Source organism: Eleutherodactylus coqui, chromosome 7 (genome assembly GCF_035609145.1).
Source record: "Eleutherodactylus coqui strain aEleCoq1 chromosome 7, aEleCoq1.hap1, whole genome shotgun sequence".
Taxonomy (NCBI): domain Eukaryota; kingdom Metazoa; phylum Chordata; class Amphibia; order Anura; family Eleutherodactylidae; genus Eleutherodactylus; species Eleutherodactylus coqui.
In genome coordinates this window covers 66,269,410-66,285,940 of record NC_089843.1, presented here as the reverse complement: position 1 = coordinate 66,285,940, position 16,531 = coordinate 66,269,410, and the positions used below count along the sequence as shown (strand labels likewise).

Genomic DNA, 16,531 nt, shown 5'->3' with positions numbered 1-16,531 from the left:
ATTTTTGCAGTGCTAGAGATAAGTTCCAGCTTTGATCTCTTCCTGTAAAGCTGCTTGGAGTCAGGATGCTGAAGGTGTGTGGAACCAGGGTGGGGATTGACCTGGAAATGGCATGCTTCCCCTTCTGCTAATGACATTATTATCCAGACATGCTCTCAACAGCTACAACATATAGGAGCGCGATCACGAGATTATCTGTGTCTGAAAGTAATGCAGGCTTTTAAATTGGCATAAACCGCACACCTCTCTCTCTTGCCAAACCCCATCCAGTTACATACAATGACATCATCTTCCCCAGGGCTGCTTAAAGGAGCTCTGGGCACTCCAGCCTTCACTGCTAAATAGATGCTTTAAAGTAATAGCCGTGATCTGCTCGTATTAGGTCATCTTGTCTGGCACTTCAAGGAATAAAGTCGTCTTAGCTTATCTTTATATAGCTTAGGTATAGGAAAACTTCTAAATATTAATAAAGGGCAAATATAGTGCTGTAGTGTATAGCATTCGGTTGACCTCTGGTTTGCAACCATATATTACGCAATTGGTAACTCCAATTCAACAATATAGGCTAGGACTATATGTGTCCGCAAGTTGAATGAAAGCAACCCTGTCAGGACAAAAGTCTGTCATATGATTGGATGGGGAGGTACATTACCTGCTGTTATGCTTCGCTAATGTTCTTCCAATCCACCAGTTTTGGGTCCCGTTTTCAGCCATCCAAGATGGCTAACACAATCTTCAGACTTGATTATTTAATTCCCCAGTGCCTAGTGGAGGACCTGAAGTTCCAGAGCTGATATGGACCCTCGAATGCAAAGAACATCTCAGACCAGGCATATTAGTCCTATTACACAGGCAGATTGGACCCAATCGCTCCTCCGAATATTCGTTCGTCCAATAATTGGGCCAAGTAAAGAGGCAACTATCGGCCAATGAATAAGCAAATGCTCGTTTCTCAGCTGGTTGGCTTGTTTATGTGAACAAAAAATTGCTTACTGATCGGCTGTACGTCTCTCCATGTAAATGGGTTGACTTGTAACAGATTAAAGTCTTGAAAGACTTCTACTTCATAAGGTTTTTTTGTCTTCCTCTGGATCAACATTGGGGGTAATAGGCGGAACTGGACTGGATGCACATATGTCTTTTATTTCAGTCTACCATAGTATGTTACTATGTTAATCACAGCTGTATGGGGACAAACAGTTATCTCGAAGATCGGTTTTCCCCATAGAGCAGATAATCTGCCCGTGTAAACAGAGGTAATGAACGCTGATTTTCATGCTTATTGTCGGTCAATGGGTCTTAGCATGGGCAGATTATCAGCCCATGGAAAACAACCATAACAGTGTATCAATATTAGCTGAAATCTATGATTTGATAAAATAATTAATTAGAAAAATAAATTAACCAAAATCTTTATCAAGATTTTAAACATTTTTAGGCTAAATTCACATCAGCGCTAGGGATTCTGTTTTTCTGCTCCATTATAGGAGCAGGAAAACAAAATCTAACGGAATGAATGGATATGTCTCATAATGGTGCCGAATGGACTCGATTGACTAGAATGGGATCTGTTCGGTTCCTGCACCTTTTTGGCATTTTTACCGGATAAATAATTCCTGCATGCAGGACTTTTTTTGTCTGGCATTTCATGCCGGATCAGCACTGGAGGCTCTGAATGGAGATGTGAAAAGAGCCTTAGACTTGTATATAAAGGAAGCTGAATGAATTAAGCTTCCTGCTCTTGTCAAATTCATACCGTCTGTCGCTTGTTTATTGCTTTCATAAACATTCTTGTGAAAAGGAAATCATAGTTCAAAATGGGATTCGGTCTGACACGGACAAAAAGAGGAATTTCCGACTACAGAGGAACATTTTGATGAGCACGTCCAAGAAAAAATGTGAATTCTTAGAACTGTTGATTCACGTCTTGGATGCATGTGTGAAGGGTTCTGATTCATGATGGACACGTTACTTTTTAATTATTGGGTTTTGCAGAACATTGTCTTTTTTTACGGTAAACATTTGTTGTTTTGATATCACGCGTTGCATGCAAGTTCTTCCTCTAGTCATTTATTGACTCAAAGGAGTGAAAAGTCCCTATAGCCTGAAGGCATGTATTCACAGCCTGGGATTTTATATAGCAAGGTAAGGCTATAAATTCCAGATCACACATCTTAAAGGGAACAGTGAAAACACACAGACTTTACTACTGTGGGTAATATGTCTTTAAGAACCAAAGACTTGACCCATAACAGGAAGGGATATATACACCATGGAAATGTGCACAAATCTGTGCGGTTGAGTCTAGCCGTACCGGTTTCTGAGAGTTTAGCTCAATTAGTTTGAGATCGGCTTGTTTCAATGCAATAGAATAAGTTTATTTAATAAAGTAATAATAAAATGAAATAATATGATATTCGTATTTTCGAATTATAGCATTTTTTTTTCAAACTGATCATTTGGATTGGTCATAATGTATAGGAACTGGAATACCCAGAGGCGTAACTTGAAGCTTCTGGGCCCCAATGCAAAATCTGTAACAGGGCCCCCAACTATAATGCTTTATTCATAGGACTGGACTCCCTATATGGAAAAGAGAGGCCTTATGGGCCCCCTAAGGCTCCTGGGCCCGGGTGCAACCGCATCCCCTACATCCTCTCTAGTTGCGCCCCTGGGAATACCCTATAATTCCCTGATCTACAAATAGCTTGCATAATTAACACATTCTTTTTCATGTAATGCGGCCAGGCTTGCATGACCATCTGTTCAATGAAATTAATGGCAATCTGAGATCGTAAATTTTGCAATGTGTTGGGTTCTCTTGGTTCCGACCCTTACCAAGGTAACAAGCAATTTTAGATAACCCTAGATACTATATGTTAGCAACTTTGCTTCATACTCTATATAGCATGGAGGAAGTTGTAATTTCTCAATATTTGGAGAGCCACAGGTTGAAGACCTCTTCTGCCTTATGCAATGATATTCGAGCACTATACAAGTCTAGTCTTCTAAGCCTCATTAAGATATACATTTTATCTACTGGAACTATAGTACCATGACCGACCTTGGCTATGAGTGATCTGAGTAATCACATAGGGCAACGGCCACCAGCTTGTAGGAGGGGCAGCAGGCAGATATAGGCTAGCAGCATTTTCCCAACCTCCCACCCCCTCTTACATCTGCCTGGCCAGATGATTTTCTTTCTTCATGTAACCGCGTCTTGTGGAGCTACATGAATCCTCCTTTTCCTGGCTCTCCTCCCCTCTGATGTTTTGAGGCACAGCTGTCAACCCATTGGTGTCCCTGCAACTCAATCGTTAAATTCTACTACTGTATTTATGTTATGAGCTTGGTTCTGATGCTATGTTTGCTGTGAGCTTGGTTTTGGTATTTTATCTATGTACTGAGCTTCGTTCTTGGGCTGTATTTATGTTATGAGCTTGGTTCTAGGGCTGCATTTTTTCACTGAGCTGTTCTGGCGTGGGTATGCTGCTATCTTGCTGCTTTCTGCACAAGCGGAATACAGGTAGACTGCCCATCAGTGCTATTTTTTTTTCTTGTGACGGCAGGGGAGGGGCACAAAAAATGTCCACACAAAGTGCCATCTAACCTAAGGCTGGAACTGTACAGTACTAGCAAAATGTCAAAAAAGTCTTAAAGGGTTGTTTCCATCTTGGCCAAATATGCGTCACACATTGCGGCGCTGCTGCTCATCCGTTTCTAGAACCTCAGCGACGCCACTATTTTAAACTAACTGTGCACCAATAATACAGCAATATCACCAAATATAAACCATTAAATCGTAAAGTCCTATAATGGAGGGTTACACATCTATGAAATGGTGGCTAAAATATGGTCTGGATTTATCTTTGCACTTAACCATATATATATTTTTTCTTTCTGGATACGTATATAGCCTAGACACACACCTATGTACTTTGATTTGGTCAACACTTCTTAGTATGTCTCACTGGTTCAAGGTAAGGTGACATGTACACAGCAAACGTATTGCCAAATACTTTAGAGGTGTGGGGTCAATGCCGTTGTTTAAAGACATGTTCCAATACCTCCTGACAGACTTATTCCAAGTTTATTTGGCTTGAAAGTGAAAATTCCCTTGGATCAGCTCAATTTTACAGCCTTTTTTTAAGCTAACTCTGCAAATTTTCAATCATGAAGTCACCAATTTCCTCTTCTGCCAAAGTTTTAAAAAGCCCTGCAAATGGCGCCATGAGCCACACGCTAGACACAAATATAGGAGATTTGCTATTCCAGAAATTGGAATCGGGTGGTTTTTTTTCTTCATATTACTATTTTACCAAGTAAGGTGAGACATTTAATAATCTAATAGATATTTCCATAGCGATACAGTTAGTTTGTTGCAGTAATTGTTTTATTACGGGATGAAATGTAGTCGTATAAAGGTTCGTGCCAAGAACCACACCATGGATTTTGGCAGGCTTTTGGCTGTACAGAACATATTCTTCTGTGTGTGTTTCATTTTATTATGAATAGACTGTCTCTGCCCAGCCAAATAAAGAACATTACTGTAGCTTTTGTCTACCATCTGTTTCTGCTATCACTTCTACGTTACGTCTGTACCTTTTTTGTATAACTAAACCACACCAATCAACCCAACGCCTTGGATTAGAACAGCACAGACTGAAAGAAAGTGGATACGTCAGGGTGCTCATACCACAGCTTTATGAGTGTTGTATGTACTGTATGTCCTCAGAAGACAAGTAGCTTGTGATGGTGATGATTAGGTTACACTGAATCACTGCCCTGAGTTGAGAGATTGAGCCTGATTACTGGAAGTAGTCTATACACCCTTTGGGTCAATGGAAAGCCCAAGGAAAAAATAGAGTCAGACGTGTAAGTCATCATTTGGCAAAGAGAAAATTCATGTATAAGCCACTAGGAAAATGAAGTCCATACACTAAAAGGGTTGTCTGCTTAGGAGAATTCTATTTTTTGTTAGAAAGGTAGCCAGATACCAATATGATCTCATTATGTCCCAGTGCTAGGAACCCCAGCGATCAGCTGTAATATGTAGGTGAACCTTGCAGTAAGTGATCAAATTCTCTGCAGCACCACCACAGGGGATATGAAGCATTACAAGGTACCTAATGAAATCGTAGAGCTTTGCACAAAATGCATGGATATGCTGGGTCATCCAGAGAGAGTGCCAAGTGCTCTTTGCAGCTATTCTCCACTCCGGTTAGCAGAGGAGAGTCTGAAATAAGGCGCTCTCCTCTATTCAGGATTCTCTAATCAATATATTATATCAAATGGATTTTCTAAATCCAATCACCTGTTATGGTAACACCATCAGTTCCCCTCACCATCTCATACCGATCACAGCCATCAGCAGCCTCTCTGGCTTTTGCACCATCCTTCCAGGTGTCAGTGCCACCATAGAGTGTGTCTGTGCTCTGCTTGCCTCTTAAATGGCCAGCATACACACCCAGCTTTTCCATCCCCATCAATCCTGATATTTCTCTGGTTATTTAAAGGGAACCTGTCAGCTGCTTAAAGCACCATAGGTTAGTTTACGGTGCTTCAGGCAGGTGATGGGTTCCCCTTAAGGCAACTTTCCATGCTGGAGGGTGCCTGAGCAATTGGTTCTGTTAATTCTGTGAAATGTTCTTCTTTGACTTCTGGTTTTGACCCTTGCTTGTGTACCCAGCTTTTCTGGATTCTGCCTGTCCTGACCTCGCCTTGTTTGTTTTTTACGATTTTACCTAATTGCAGTCGGCCCTGACTCTCTGACTGTTGTTCTGTTTTGCGTAAACTCTGCCTGTCTTCACCTTGGCCTGGTGTACTGGCCACATCTCTTCCTGCCAATCTGGTACCTTGCTATGGTGTGTCTCCTCTGTCTGTGACAACATCTACTGTACAAAGACTATTCTTGGGGTAACAATCTATGGGTCTTTGCAGCTAAAACCAAAAGTTAAAGGGTGAAGTTACAGTCCTCAGGAATAGCCCATAGTCAAATCATTCCGGGTAGAGTGTGACATCAACCTGTTTTAGTGCAAATCTTCACAGTATATTGTCAGGTTTTCTGCATTTCTTAGCACATATGATTAACCAATTAAAGAATCCTGCACAATACTTCTATAGCTCTAAAAAAAAAACATGGTGTTAAATGGGTATCTATATGCATTAGAGAAAGTACCATTGGACGTGATTAAGGTATTGTTCTTAAAGGCTATGAAAACCTTTGTGCGTGAAAAATCAATACACACATATCTTACTAGTCCTGCAGAAAAAATGATGCATTTATGTTTTGTTTTATATTTTCCTTATCGTACATTTACAAAGCATCATACTTGGTTTTCAGGCTCTCCTATGTTAAAGTTTCTGGATGTGGGGCATTCCCAGCACTGTTCAGCTGGTCTTTCTTGTGAGCATGTATAAGCTCAGTTCCCTTCCCTCGTTCCTCTTTCAGAGGCTGTGTAGCATAAATACGCTCACTAAATACTACAGGGCTATCTCTTCTCTAGCTCATCCACTTCCCGAATAGCCGCTGGTCCATTCCCGCTCACTGCTAAGAGCAGAAGATTCATCAGGAGTGAATTACAGTCCTCTGTAACGGTAGCTTTCTCTGCTCTGCTCTCCTCCACCATCTCGCAGCACTGTCATTCAGCCCTCTGTAATAGCTCAGTGGAAAGGTGGTTAATGCACCTTCACAAGAGAGGAGGAGGCTAGTGGAGAAGCTGTCAATTTTACAGAATTTGCTAAGATCTCAGTCCTCCAGTCTGCAGTGCCTTGGAAGACAATACAAGCAAAGAAATCAAACAATCCAGAAACTTTTAAGGGAAACCAATTACAAAAAGTCTTCATTTCCAAAAGCACTGATTTAAAAAAAGAAATACAAAGGTGTATACGTCCCAATACTGCTACCATATATTGACACAGACAGTAGCAGCACAAACACTTTTTTCTATAATTAATATATATACTTCTTGATGGAGGTATCACACAATGCCCATTTATTAGTGCTCTGGTCCTGGGTTTTCAAGCCAAGGAAAATCTGAGTGCATTCGGCCAGTCTGCTGGCATTCTATAACCTAAATAATTATCTTAAGCGGTTTAGATATGATCTTCTGTTTTTCATTTTGCACTTCAAGGTGTCTTTTTCTTGTTTTTGTCTTTCTTCTGTAGTCATATCAACCAAGTTACATTGAGTCATTGAAGCCAGATAAATACAGGTTCATCTACCAAACACCGAACATGTTGCACCCTAAAATCTACCCCAGTGCTGAAACATTGTCTGGATTCCAAATGGAGCCTGTGGATCTTACTACGAACAAGAGGCATTCACCTTCATCCACTGAAAGGTCCCCATCTCCTAACAAATACTCGTCTCCCAAGAGAAGAAGTTCTCCAGTTTTGTTTATGGCATCATCCAGCCCACCATTAAAACACTTAACCCCATCACCGCCTGCTGTGCCACCCTTCACAATGCCATTAACCATAAACCCAATGTTGTCTGCGTTTCCAAGACATGGGTACAGGAACCCTGGACTCTTACCATTATTACAGCCAATGGTTGTACAGTCTGTTCCTTTTGTGTACAGCCCTCACCTTTCACATTCCATCATGGTACCGGTACTACCTGAGGATCTGGAGAATCAAAATAGTAAACACAGTAAGTGCTTTTAATAATGTTTGAAGAATTTACCATATTTTCAATATATCTATTAAGATACGTGTATAGTAGAACAAACAGCTAACATGCGTCCATCTGAAGAGTCCTTATCACTTAGTGTACTTACCGTAGTAGCAGCACGGTGCCTTGCAGCATGGGGTCCTGGGTTTAGATCACACCAAGGACAACGCCTGCATGGAGTTTGTATGTTCTCTCTGTCTTTGCATTGGTTTTCCTCTCGGTACTCCGATTTCCTCCCACACTCCAAAACTCCTACATATAGGTAATTATAGATTCTGAGCCCCATTGGGGACATCAAGTGATGAGCCGCACTGCAGAATAAGTACATGCTACATACATGTATAAAATAAATAGAATAATTACTTAATTCTTGACAATACTGCAGTAGACTGTTTATGAAATCTTAATAGGGTTGTCTTGTGAAGACAACCCTTGTCCAGATGCACTGTTAAAACATATGGGCATCATAGAGAGGGGTTTGGTTCTGTTGTACTTGAGCCACCCTTTAATTACATGGACGCTATTTATCTAAATGGGCGCCATATAATTCTACATTGCCACTGTAGGGGAAATGCCTGGCTGGTCATGAAGAGGTAGCCATGAAGCACTATCTAGCTTTCCATGAAATTCAGTGTGGAGACCCATCACAGTCCAACACTATTGAATTTCCAAACAGTCTTAGTGCTGGAAGACTCTACTACTCTCATCTTTGTGTTTTTATAAACTACCACTTTAATTATAGCCATTGGAATGGCATTGCATATCAAGTAAAATGGAATGTACACAGTATATGTCTAAGAGTAGTGATGGGCAAACTTTTTTGAAAAGTTCGGTTCAGCCAGTTCGCCATACATTTGCAAAAAGTTTGTCCAAATTAGTTTGAACTGAACCGGAAGTTCATCAAAACCTCTGAAGCTGGTTTATAATGCTATCTAAGAGCCATAAAAGTCCTCTGAGAGTGTTTAACATGACTTTTATGGCTCTTAGACAGTGTTATACACCAGTTTTCAGGACTGGTGTTGAGTGAACTGAACCAGCAGAACCCTAGAACTTTGCCAAAAGTTTGGCATGAAACCAAACCAAGCTTAAGCAAAGTTTGAACTGAAACAAAGTCCTACTGGTTCAGTTCGCTCAACACAGACGAAAGAGAAGGCCAAATATCGTATTTCTACATGTTGTTAAAAAAAAGAGTCGTAGGGATAATTTCAGTTGTTTTATGCTTATTTCCACCCATCTTTAACAGGACTTTGGAATTCTTTCTATAGGCGTTCTACCACTGTTTACTATTTTTAGCTATTTAAGAACAGATCATGTACATAATTTGAATAATATTTCTATGTTCATTCTATTTTAGTGTCTGTGACAGTGCCAGAGTGTTTCGAGAATGCTCCACTATTAAAAACTATAAAAATTGAACCTGGGACAGAACAACCAATGACAGAAATGTACCCCGAACAAATGTCACCTGGTATCAGCACACCTTCAAAGGGAATATTCCAAGAGTAAGTCACATGATGAGGGCACTCAAGTTAGACTAAAAAAAACTTCTTGATGATGTTCTATATCCTCCAAAAATAGTCCTCTGTATATTTCTCTGAAGGCGTACATTTTATCTCGGCCTTCCTATTCTACTTCCAATGCTATTGCCATGTGAACCAAAGTTTTGGAAAAGTTGGTGAAACTTAGGTTACTTTGACTCAAGCAGAAGGCAGTTTTCTACAGAATCTTTTTCTCACTGCTCTGTCTGTAGTAAAGAACAGGCAGAACTAAGCCCCACATATTTTGTAAAGCACTAACTACTCTGTTTCGAAAGTCCAAATAAACCGGAATAGACCAAATAAACCGGAATAGAAATATTATCTTTCTTTTTATTATGCTTTTTACACTATAATTATAATATTGCAAATTGTGCAACCAAGTCTACATTAAATTGGAACTTTTAACCAGCACCGATCCCATTCAGTTAGAGCATGTATAAGGTAAACCCAAGCTGGAGGGTGCTGTTGCACAAGTTAAGTGTCCCATTAAATGTAAAGGGCTCCCGGCATAAAATGTAGTCTCCAGTAGTGAAAGGGGTTGTCCATTTATAAACTATTGATGGCCTATAGGTCATTAGTACTAAATCAGCAGATGTCCACCGCTTTACCGGTCCAATGTGCTTGAGCTCATTTCTGCAGGATGCAGATAGTTCCCTTTTTTACTGCAGTGGCCAGGCTCGGTATTACAGGCAAAGTTCCCACTGAAGTGAATAGGAACTCTGCTTGTAATACCGAGCCTGCAGAAAGTAGACAGAGAGTTGTCAACGTTCTGCAAAAATCAGCTCAATGCACCAGCCTGATGAACAGCTGATCATCGGGGATCCGAGGCATCAGACCTCCACTGATCTACAAATGATGGCTTATCTTAATTCTAGGCCATCAACTGTTTACAACTGGACAAACCCCTTTAAATGCTGTAATTGAAATCTAGATCTGTGTGGATCTCTATACATGCTCAGCTTGTGTGTTTCTTTAATTCTGTAAATATGATAAACCTTTCCAATGGCAAAGTCTACCATTGACAGCCACTCTTGTGTCCTCTATATCCAAGCTGGGATTACTATTTGAGGCATCCAGTTCACATTTACTAGTTTTGTGGAAATTTGGCCATAATTTAACAAGTACTTAATTGTTTTTAGCAAATTGAGCACAATGCCCTGCATTTCATGGCTTGCAATTCCTTTCTTGCCTCTGCACGGTACTGTCAAAGACATGAAACATGAGCAATCTGTAACTGAATGGTACTTTTCATTTTCAGCTCTTGCCTAACACGGGAAGCATTGTTGAATAATATTTTGTATGACGCGAGAGAAAATGAAAAGCATTTGTAGTGTTTAGAAGAATGTAGGTTATAACGTAAGGGGAAAAAAACAAGACAAGGAGAAACGGAATGTAGATGTAGTCGTTGGTTTGTTTTACCTGCGATGTGGAAATATGTTTTCAATGTGAAGAGCCAATTTTAAAACTTCCCGTGGGTGGGGCACAAGGGCTGATCTCCTCATTTGGAATTGACGTCAGGGACCGCACCCAACTTTTGGCTTAACACAACAGGAAATTCTTAATTGCCCTTAAAAAGAGTGACTGAGACAATAGCAAATATTTCTTCTGTTGACTAGAATCTTATAAAATACAGAAAAAAAATATATATATTTTTTTTTTTTCCTGTTCTGTCGGAGAGAGTAAAGCTGTTTCAAATTATTTCTGGAGGAAATGGATCATGTAAACAAACGTAGAGAAAGCAAACTGAAATGTAACAAGGTTTTGCAATCCTGAAAATGTTTGCGTGGGAAAAGAGCGCATGACCTTGTTAATTATTAAAAATAATAAACACCCCCTCAGAGGCACCAATCCTTTTTTTTTTTCAACAGGAAGATAGCTCTAATATCAAGAACTAGGATATAAAGACATTATAATGTTAACATGGTGTGTATAATAGATTGGAGAACCCGCAAACAGAATGAAGAATAGCTTAAAGTGGTTTTTAGAGACTCAACTTTTGATGACCTTCCCTCAGCATAGGTCATCTATAGTTGTGTAGCGGGGTCTACCTCTCATCATTCTTGTCGATCAGCTGATTGAAGAGGCCACGACACTGAGGTGAGTGATGCGGCCTCTTCTCAGGCTTGTGACATCACATGTTCATCAATCACATGGCCTGAGAGCAGCTTAGTCCCATTCGGATGAATGGGACTGAGCTGCAATACCAGGCACAGCCTCTATACATTGTACAGCACTATGTCTGGTATGGACTGAAGGATAGCTGTGCTCACCCACTGTCACTCCAATCAGCTGATTTGGTGGGGATCCTGAGTGGCAGACCCTAATGATAACCTATCCTGAGGATAATTCATCAATAGTTTAGTCCCAGAAAACCCCTTTAAATGGCAACTCCTTGGTATAGTGTTTTTACTAAGATTTCTGCTGTTAGTGCAATAGGCATTGTGATACTAACCTGCAGGCAAAGGTGTATGTATGATAGAGGCATCCCATGCGGTTGCAATGGGGTCCTTGGAGACAGGGTGATGGTTCTATTATTTACTATGCAGGACTTCTCTCTTATCAGAACTGATTTATTAGCAAATAATTAGTAAAGATGGTAGGATTTGGTCAAAGAGTCATTGAAATGGAGTGGGAAGAAAAGATTAAACACCAGGGGGAATTTATTAAGACGGCTGATCTTAATGTGATTCTTGAAGTCCTTCTCTCAAACCGTGTACAAGCAGCGTAAAGTTTAAATACTTGCACAAATTTTGTGTAAGTAGGGCTTGCAATAAAACGTGTGACTTTTTTACTTCACCTTTTGTCATAAATTTTCCCCCCACGGTATTTTTGGTGTAAGAGGCAAAATCCAGCACCTATATGGATGGCCCAGTTTGATATTTGCCACTGGATCTAAGACTGCAAAGAATTTGTATTAAAATAGGATTTGAGTTCCCCTAGAGGCCTAAATGTTATCAGACTGCTAATAGAAGCAATTCCAAAGATAGTAGTATTGCTATTTCAGTCTGATTATCACCACTGGCATAACTATAGGGGATGCAGGGGATGCGGTTGCACTCGGGCCCAGGAGCCTTAGGGGGCCCATAAGGCCTCTCTTCTCCATATAGGGAGCCCAGAACTATTAATAAAGCATTATAGTTGGGGGCCCTGTTACAGGTTTTGCATTGGGGCCCAGGAGCTTCAAGTTATGCCTCTCTGGTTATCACCCTACTGCAACATGGTGTCTCGCAAGTTACTATAAAACCATTATGAATGCACCTTCTCAATGTCAAACAACCTTGCAAACATTGCAAAAAAATTGAGTACTAGTCATTGGCACACCAGTATGTGCTGTATGATGTTTCGCCTGCAAAAAAAGTAAAGGGGCCATTGTGCTAATGTAGTCCCGGGGGTTGATCCCCACCAGTCATAGATTTATGATGTATCCTAAGTATAGGCCATCAAAGAATGTCCTGGACAATCCCTTGAATAATTCTAAGAATAATTGTAATCCTGTATAAAATACATATATACTAAATATAAAATTTAATTTCTTACGTTTTTGTGGTTTACTGACCTTTCGGTGCTAAGTATGTCCAATCAATGCTAACGTTGCAGTGCAATACAATATTGCGAATTCCCACTACTTGATGTATGAAGTTATATTTTTCTACTTCTGTTTTCCTGCAGACATCACCCATCTGTTATAGTACATCCAGGGAAGAGGCCACTACCTGTGGAATCTCCAGAAACCCAGAGAAAACGAAGAATACACAGATGTGACTATGATGGCTGCAATAAAGTTTACACCAAAAGTTCCCATTTGAAGGCCCACAGGAGAACACATACAGGTCAGCGCCATTTAATACTTGCCTGCTTTATGGCTCAGTAATGAGAAAAGTCATTTTAAGTTTCCTTTTACATATCAATTGGCACTTGTTTCCATTTACTTTACACGGGCAGAGAATTGTTTGCTTGTTCATCAGCTGATTGTTGTTCCTTTCACATGGCCCGATGATCAGGTGAACAAACATGCCAGTCATCGAGCCATATAAATAGGCCTTAAGGATCTTTCTTATTTGTCTTGTTCATCTCCATTCCATTGTTCTTCCCCGTCATAGATGCAAAACAACTAAAATGATGGCAGTGCTAGATCTGTCGCATGATGGAAACAAAGGCTCCCAATGGACCCTTTTGACTTTTTCCATTGGATGCAGCTGTATCCACTAACTAGCCTACAAAAATGGCAGTAAGCAGGCTAGAAAATTACCTGACCCAGTTGCCCTTCTTCTTCAAGCTCTCTCAGCCAGCTGGGAGGTATCATGTGACACTTCTTAATAGATCCTGGAATCAGGAAGGTGTAGCTATAGGGTGCCAAGTTATCCGTCTCAACTCAGTCATGGTGCCTAAGGGGGCACAGAAGCCTCTGCCTTATAAGAATACACCAGCATGTAAATGACACATGGTAGGTGTGGGACCTGTTTTGGATTATGAACCAGAATCTTGAAGTTATTTCTCTACCCAGTAGTTAAATGGATCGGTCGATTTTGTAAATTGCCAGCCTATCATCAGGATAAGTCATCTGTAGTAGGTTGGTGGGATCTGGTGCCTGGGAAAACCCACTGATCAGCTGTTTGCAAGGTCGATGGCTCCTTTCTCACTGCAGTGACCAAGCTTGATAATGCAGACTGAGTTCCCATTAATTTCAGTGGTAACTTGGCCTGCACTAGCAATCTTGGCCACTACAGTAAGAATGGAGCTATTTGCTTCCTGCAGAATTCAGTTCAATACATGAGTGCATCTGTGCGGTGAATAGCTGAACAACAGGGGGCCTGGGCAATGAACCTCTGCCAATTTACTATTGATGACTTCTCCTGAGGATAGGCCTCAATAATTTACAATCAGACAACCCTTTTAAAGAGTTTTTTGGGATCCAAAATTGATGATCTCTGCTCAAAATAGCCAATCGATATCTGATGAGTGGGTGTTCACCACTTGAGACCCCCGGTGATCAACTGTTTGCGAAGACTGCAATACTTGTGTGAGCGCTGTGGCTTCTTCTCAGGCCAGTCACATTAAGTTCATTAGTCGCAAAACCTGAGAGTAGCTTAGCCTTATTCAAGTGAATGGGATTGAGCTGCTATACCAGGCACAACTGCTACGAAACGTACAGCCCTATGCCCGGTAGGTTGTAAAGGGGCCACTGAGCTTCTAAAAGTACTGCAGCCTCTTCAAACAGCTGATCGGTGGATATTTCAAGAGATGGACCCTCGCCGATCCAAAACTGATGACTTCTACTAAGGACAGGTCATCAATATTGGAGTCCTGGAAAACACATTTAAGTGCCAAAATGGCATTTTTCACTAAATGTACAGGAGGTGGAGAAAAATATAAAACCACCATATGAAATACATGGGATTTTAACCATTAGCACTGAGCTGTCCTTTTGACTCCTGCTTGGCTTGAGAGCTTTCCTGCTAAATTTGTGTTTACTTCACCTCTTGCCCTGCTCTGGGTGGTTTTGGGAGTCAGCTGGTAGTGGCTCAACCCCTGACTATTGGAACCTTGTTGCTGGGGCAGATGTCTACTTCTGCCCGGCAGCATCTGTGTCATATTACCTCCACTTAAATTACATGGGATTATAAATCATTTTTCAATAAGACATATAGAGACCAATTTGAAGGCATGCCTTTCATACAGTGTTTCCATATTTTTGCCCACCGCCTGTAAAAGGATCTAGCAGTTTCTCTTTAATACTTTTTCCTGAACTACTAATAAGATAGAGGATTTAAAGATGGAAGTCGCCTATGTGAATATGCAATTCCCAGGTGGATAGCATAATTATATTTTCTGCATCTGTTCCAATAGATTTTGAAATCCTCAGCAGTTCTTTGCACAGCTGTTGTTTTCTCGCTCAGGACGGTTGTTGATTTGGAAAGGGACTATTTTGTGCCCCCCCCCCCCCCTTTCATTGTTCATGTTAAAATAGCTGATATTGCTTGCACTCTACCTGCTCCTTCGTGCACTTAACTGATCTTCCTGTTCTCTTCCACAGGGGAAAAACCTTATCAGTGTACTTGGGAAGGATGCACGTGGAAGTTTGCCCGCTCTGACGAACTGACTCGGCATTTCCGTAAACACACTGGAATCAAACCATTTCAGTGTCCAGACTGTGACCGTAGCTTCTCACGCTCAGACCACCTTGCCCTCCACAGAAAGAGACACATGCTTGTCTGAACAGATTTTATGTTTTTTCTGGTTTTTAGTGTTTTTTGTTTTTTTTCTTTTTTTTTTGGATTCTTTTTTCTACACCTTAAATTCTGGATTCAGCTGGTCTGAATCTATACAGTTCCAGTCATTAGATTCTATTCTCTTCACCTCAGTGTACTCGCCACGGGTCAGACCTAAGAATGTGAACAGTTTGTTTTTTTGGTCTTTTTTGTAATACAGAGGCTTAGCAGTAAACTTCCTGCTCTTTAATTACACCTCAGGAAATACAGAAAACGGACAATTTACTGCTTCATGTGTACTTTCAAGCCATATATCTATATGAAATAACTTATACCTGTATTTAATTATAAACACCATGCCTAGTTTGCTTCATCTTGCCACATTCCTCACACTTGTTAGTGCTACAATGTTATTCTTTTGTTATTTTCCATTGTCCACAATTACATACATTTCCTAAAAGCAGAAAAAAAAAAAAAAAACGCCATGGAACAGTAAGATATTCGTCAGGTTTTTGTATTGTATGCCAAGATGCCTGAATGCAAAAAGTGCACTTTTATGAGACAAAAAAAAATCTAAATGGAAAAACACAAATATATTCAATTTTGTTTGGTTTGTAACGCACAGTTATTTCGGTCTATCCTCTTGGTCTGTGCCTTAATTGAAATCAGTTTGAGGTTCTACCTGTTTTCTAAATAGCCCATGTATCCAACATATGTATCTACCTATACATAAAAAGTACAATTTGTCTGTCATGTATTATGTGAAATGTACTTGAATAATATTAAAAAATATATATTTTTAAAGAAAATATCTTTTTCAATTAGGACATTGATTGTCCAATTAGAGTTTGGTATTAAAAGCCTAGTAGTACGCTATCCTACCAAAAGTAATTGGACACCTTGGCAAGATAATCTCATGGGATATTTTCTATTAACGTCTGATACACTTCAACATGTACTTCCCTTCATTCATCCTGCAAATATCTGGCGGATTCTCCCAAAGAAGGACGCCGTTCATATTTCCCGACTTGACATTCCAGTTCGTCCCAAAGATGTGCAGTAGGGTTCAGGTCGGAACTCTGTGGAACCGGTTTAATCGTGGAACAGTC

At 40.4% G+C, this 16,531-nt stretch overlaps 1 protein-coding gene across 1 annotated transcript in view; it reads left to right on the top strand.

Moving 5' to 3' along the window:
- KLF3 (KLF transcription factor 3) overlaps positions 1–16,231 on the top strand; it is a 58,148-nt gene extending 41,917 nt beyond the window's left edge. Inside the window, exons 3-6 of the mRNA XM_066573194.1 lie at positions 7,168–7,654; positions 9,030–9,177; positions 12,883–13,043; positions 15,248–16,231. Coding sequence (XP_066429291.1) covers positions 7,168–7,654; positions 9,030–9,177; positions 12,883–13,043; positions 15,248–15,429 — 978 coding nt within the window. The 3' untranslated portion in view covers positions 15,430–16,231. The remainder of the gene's footprint in view (positions 1–7,167; positions 7,655–9,029; positions 9,178–12,882; positions 13,044–15,247) is intronic.
- Positions 16,232–16,531: the final 300 nt, after the last annotated feature.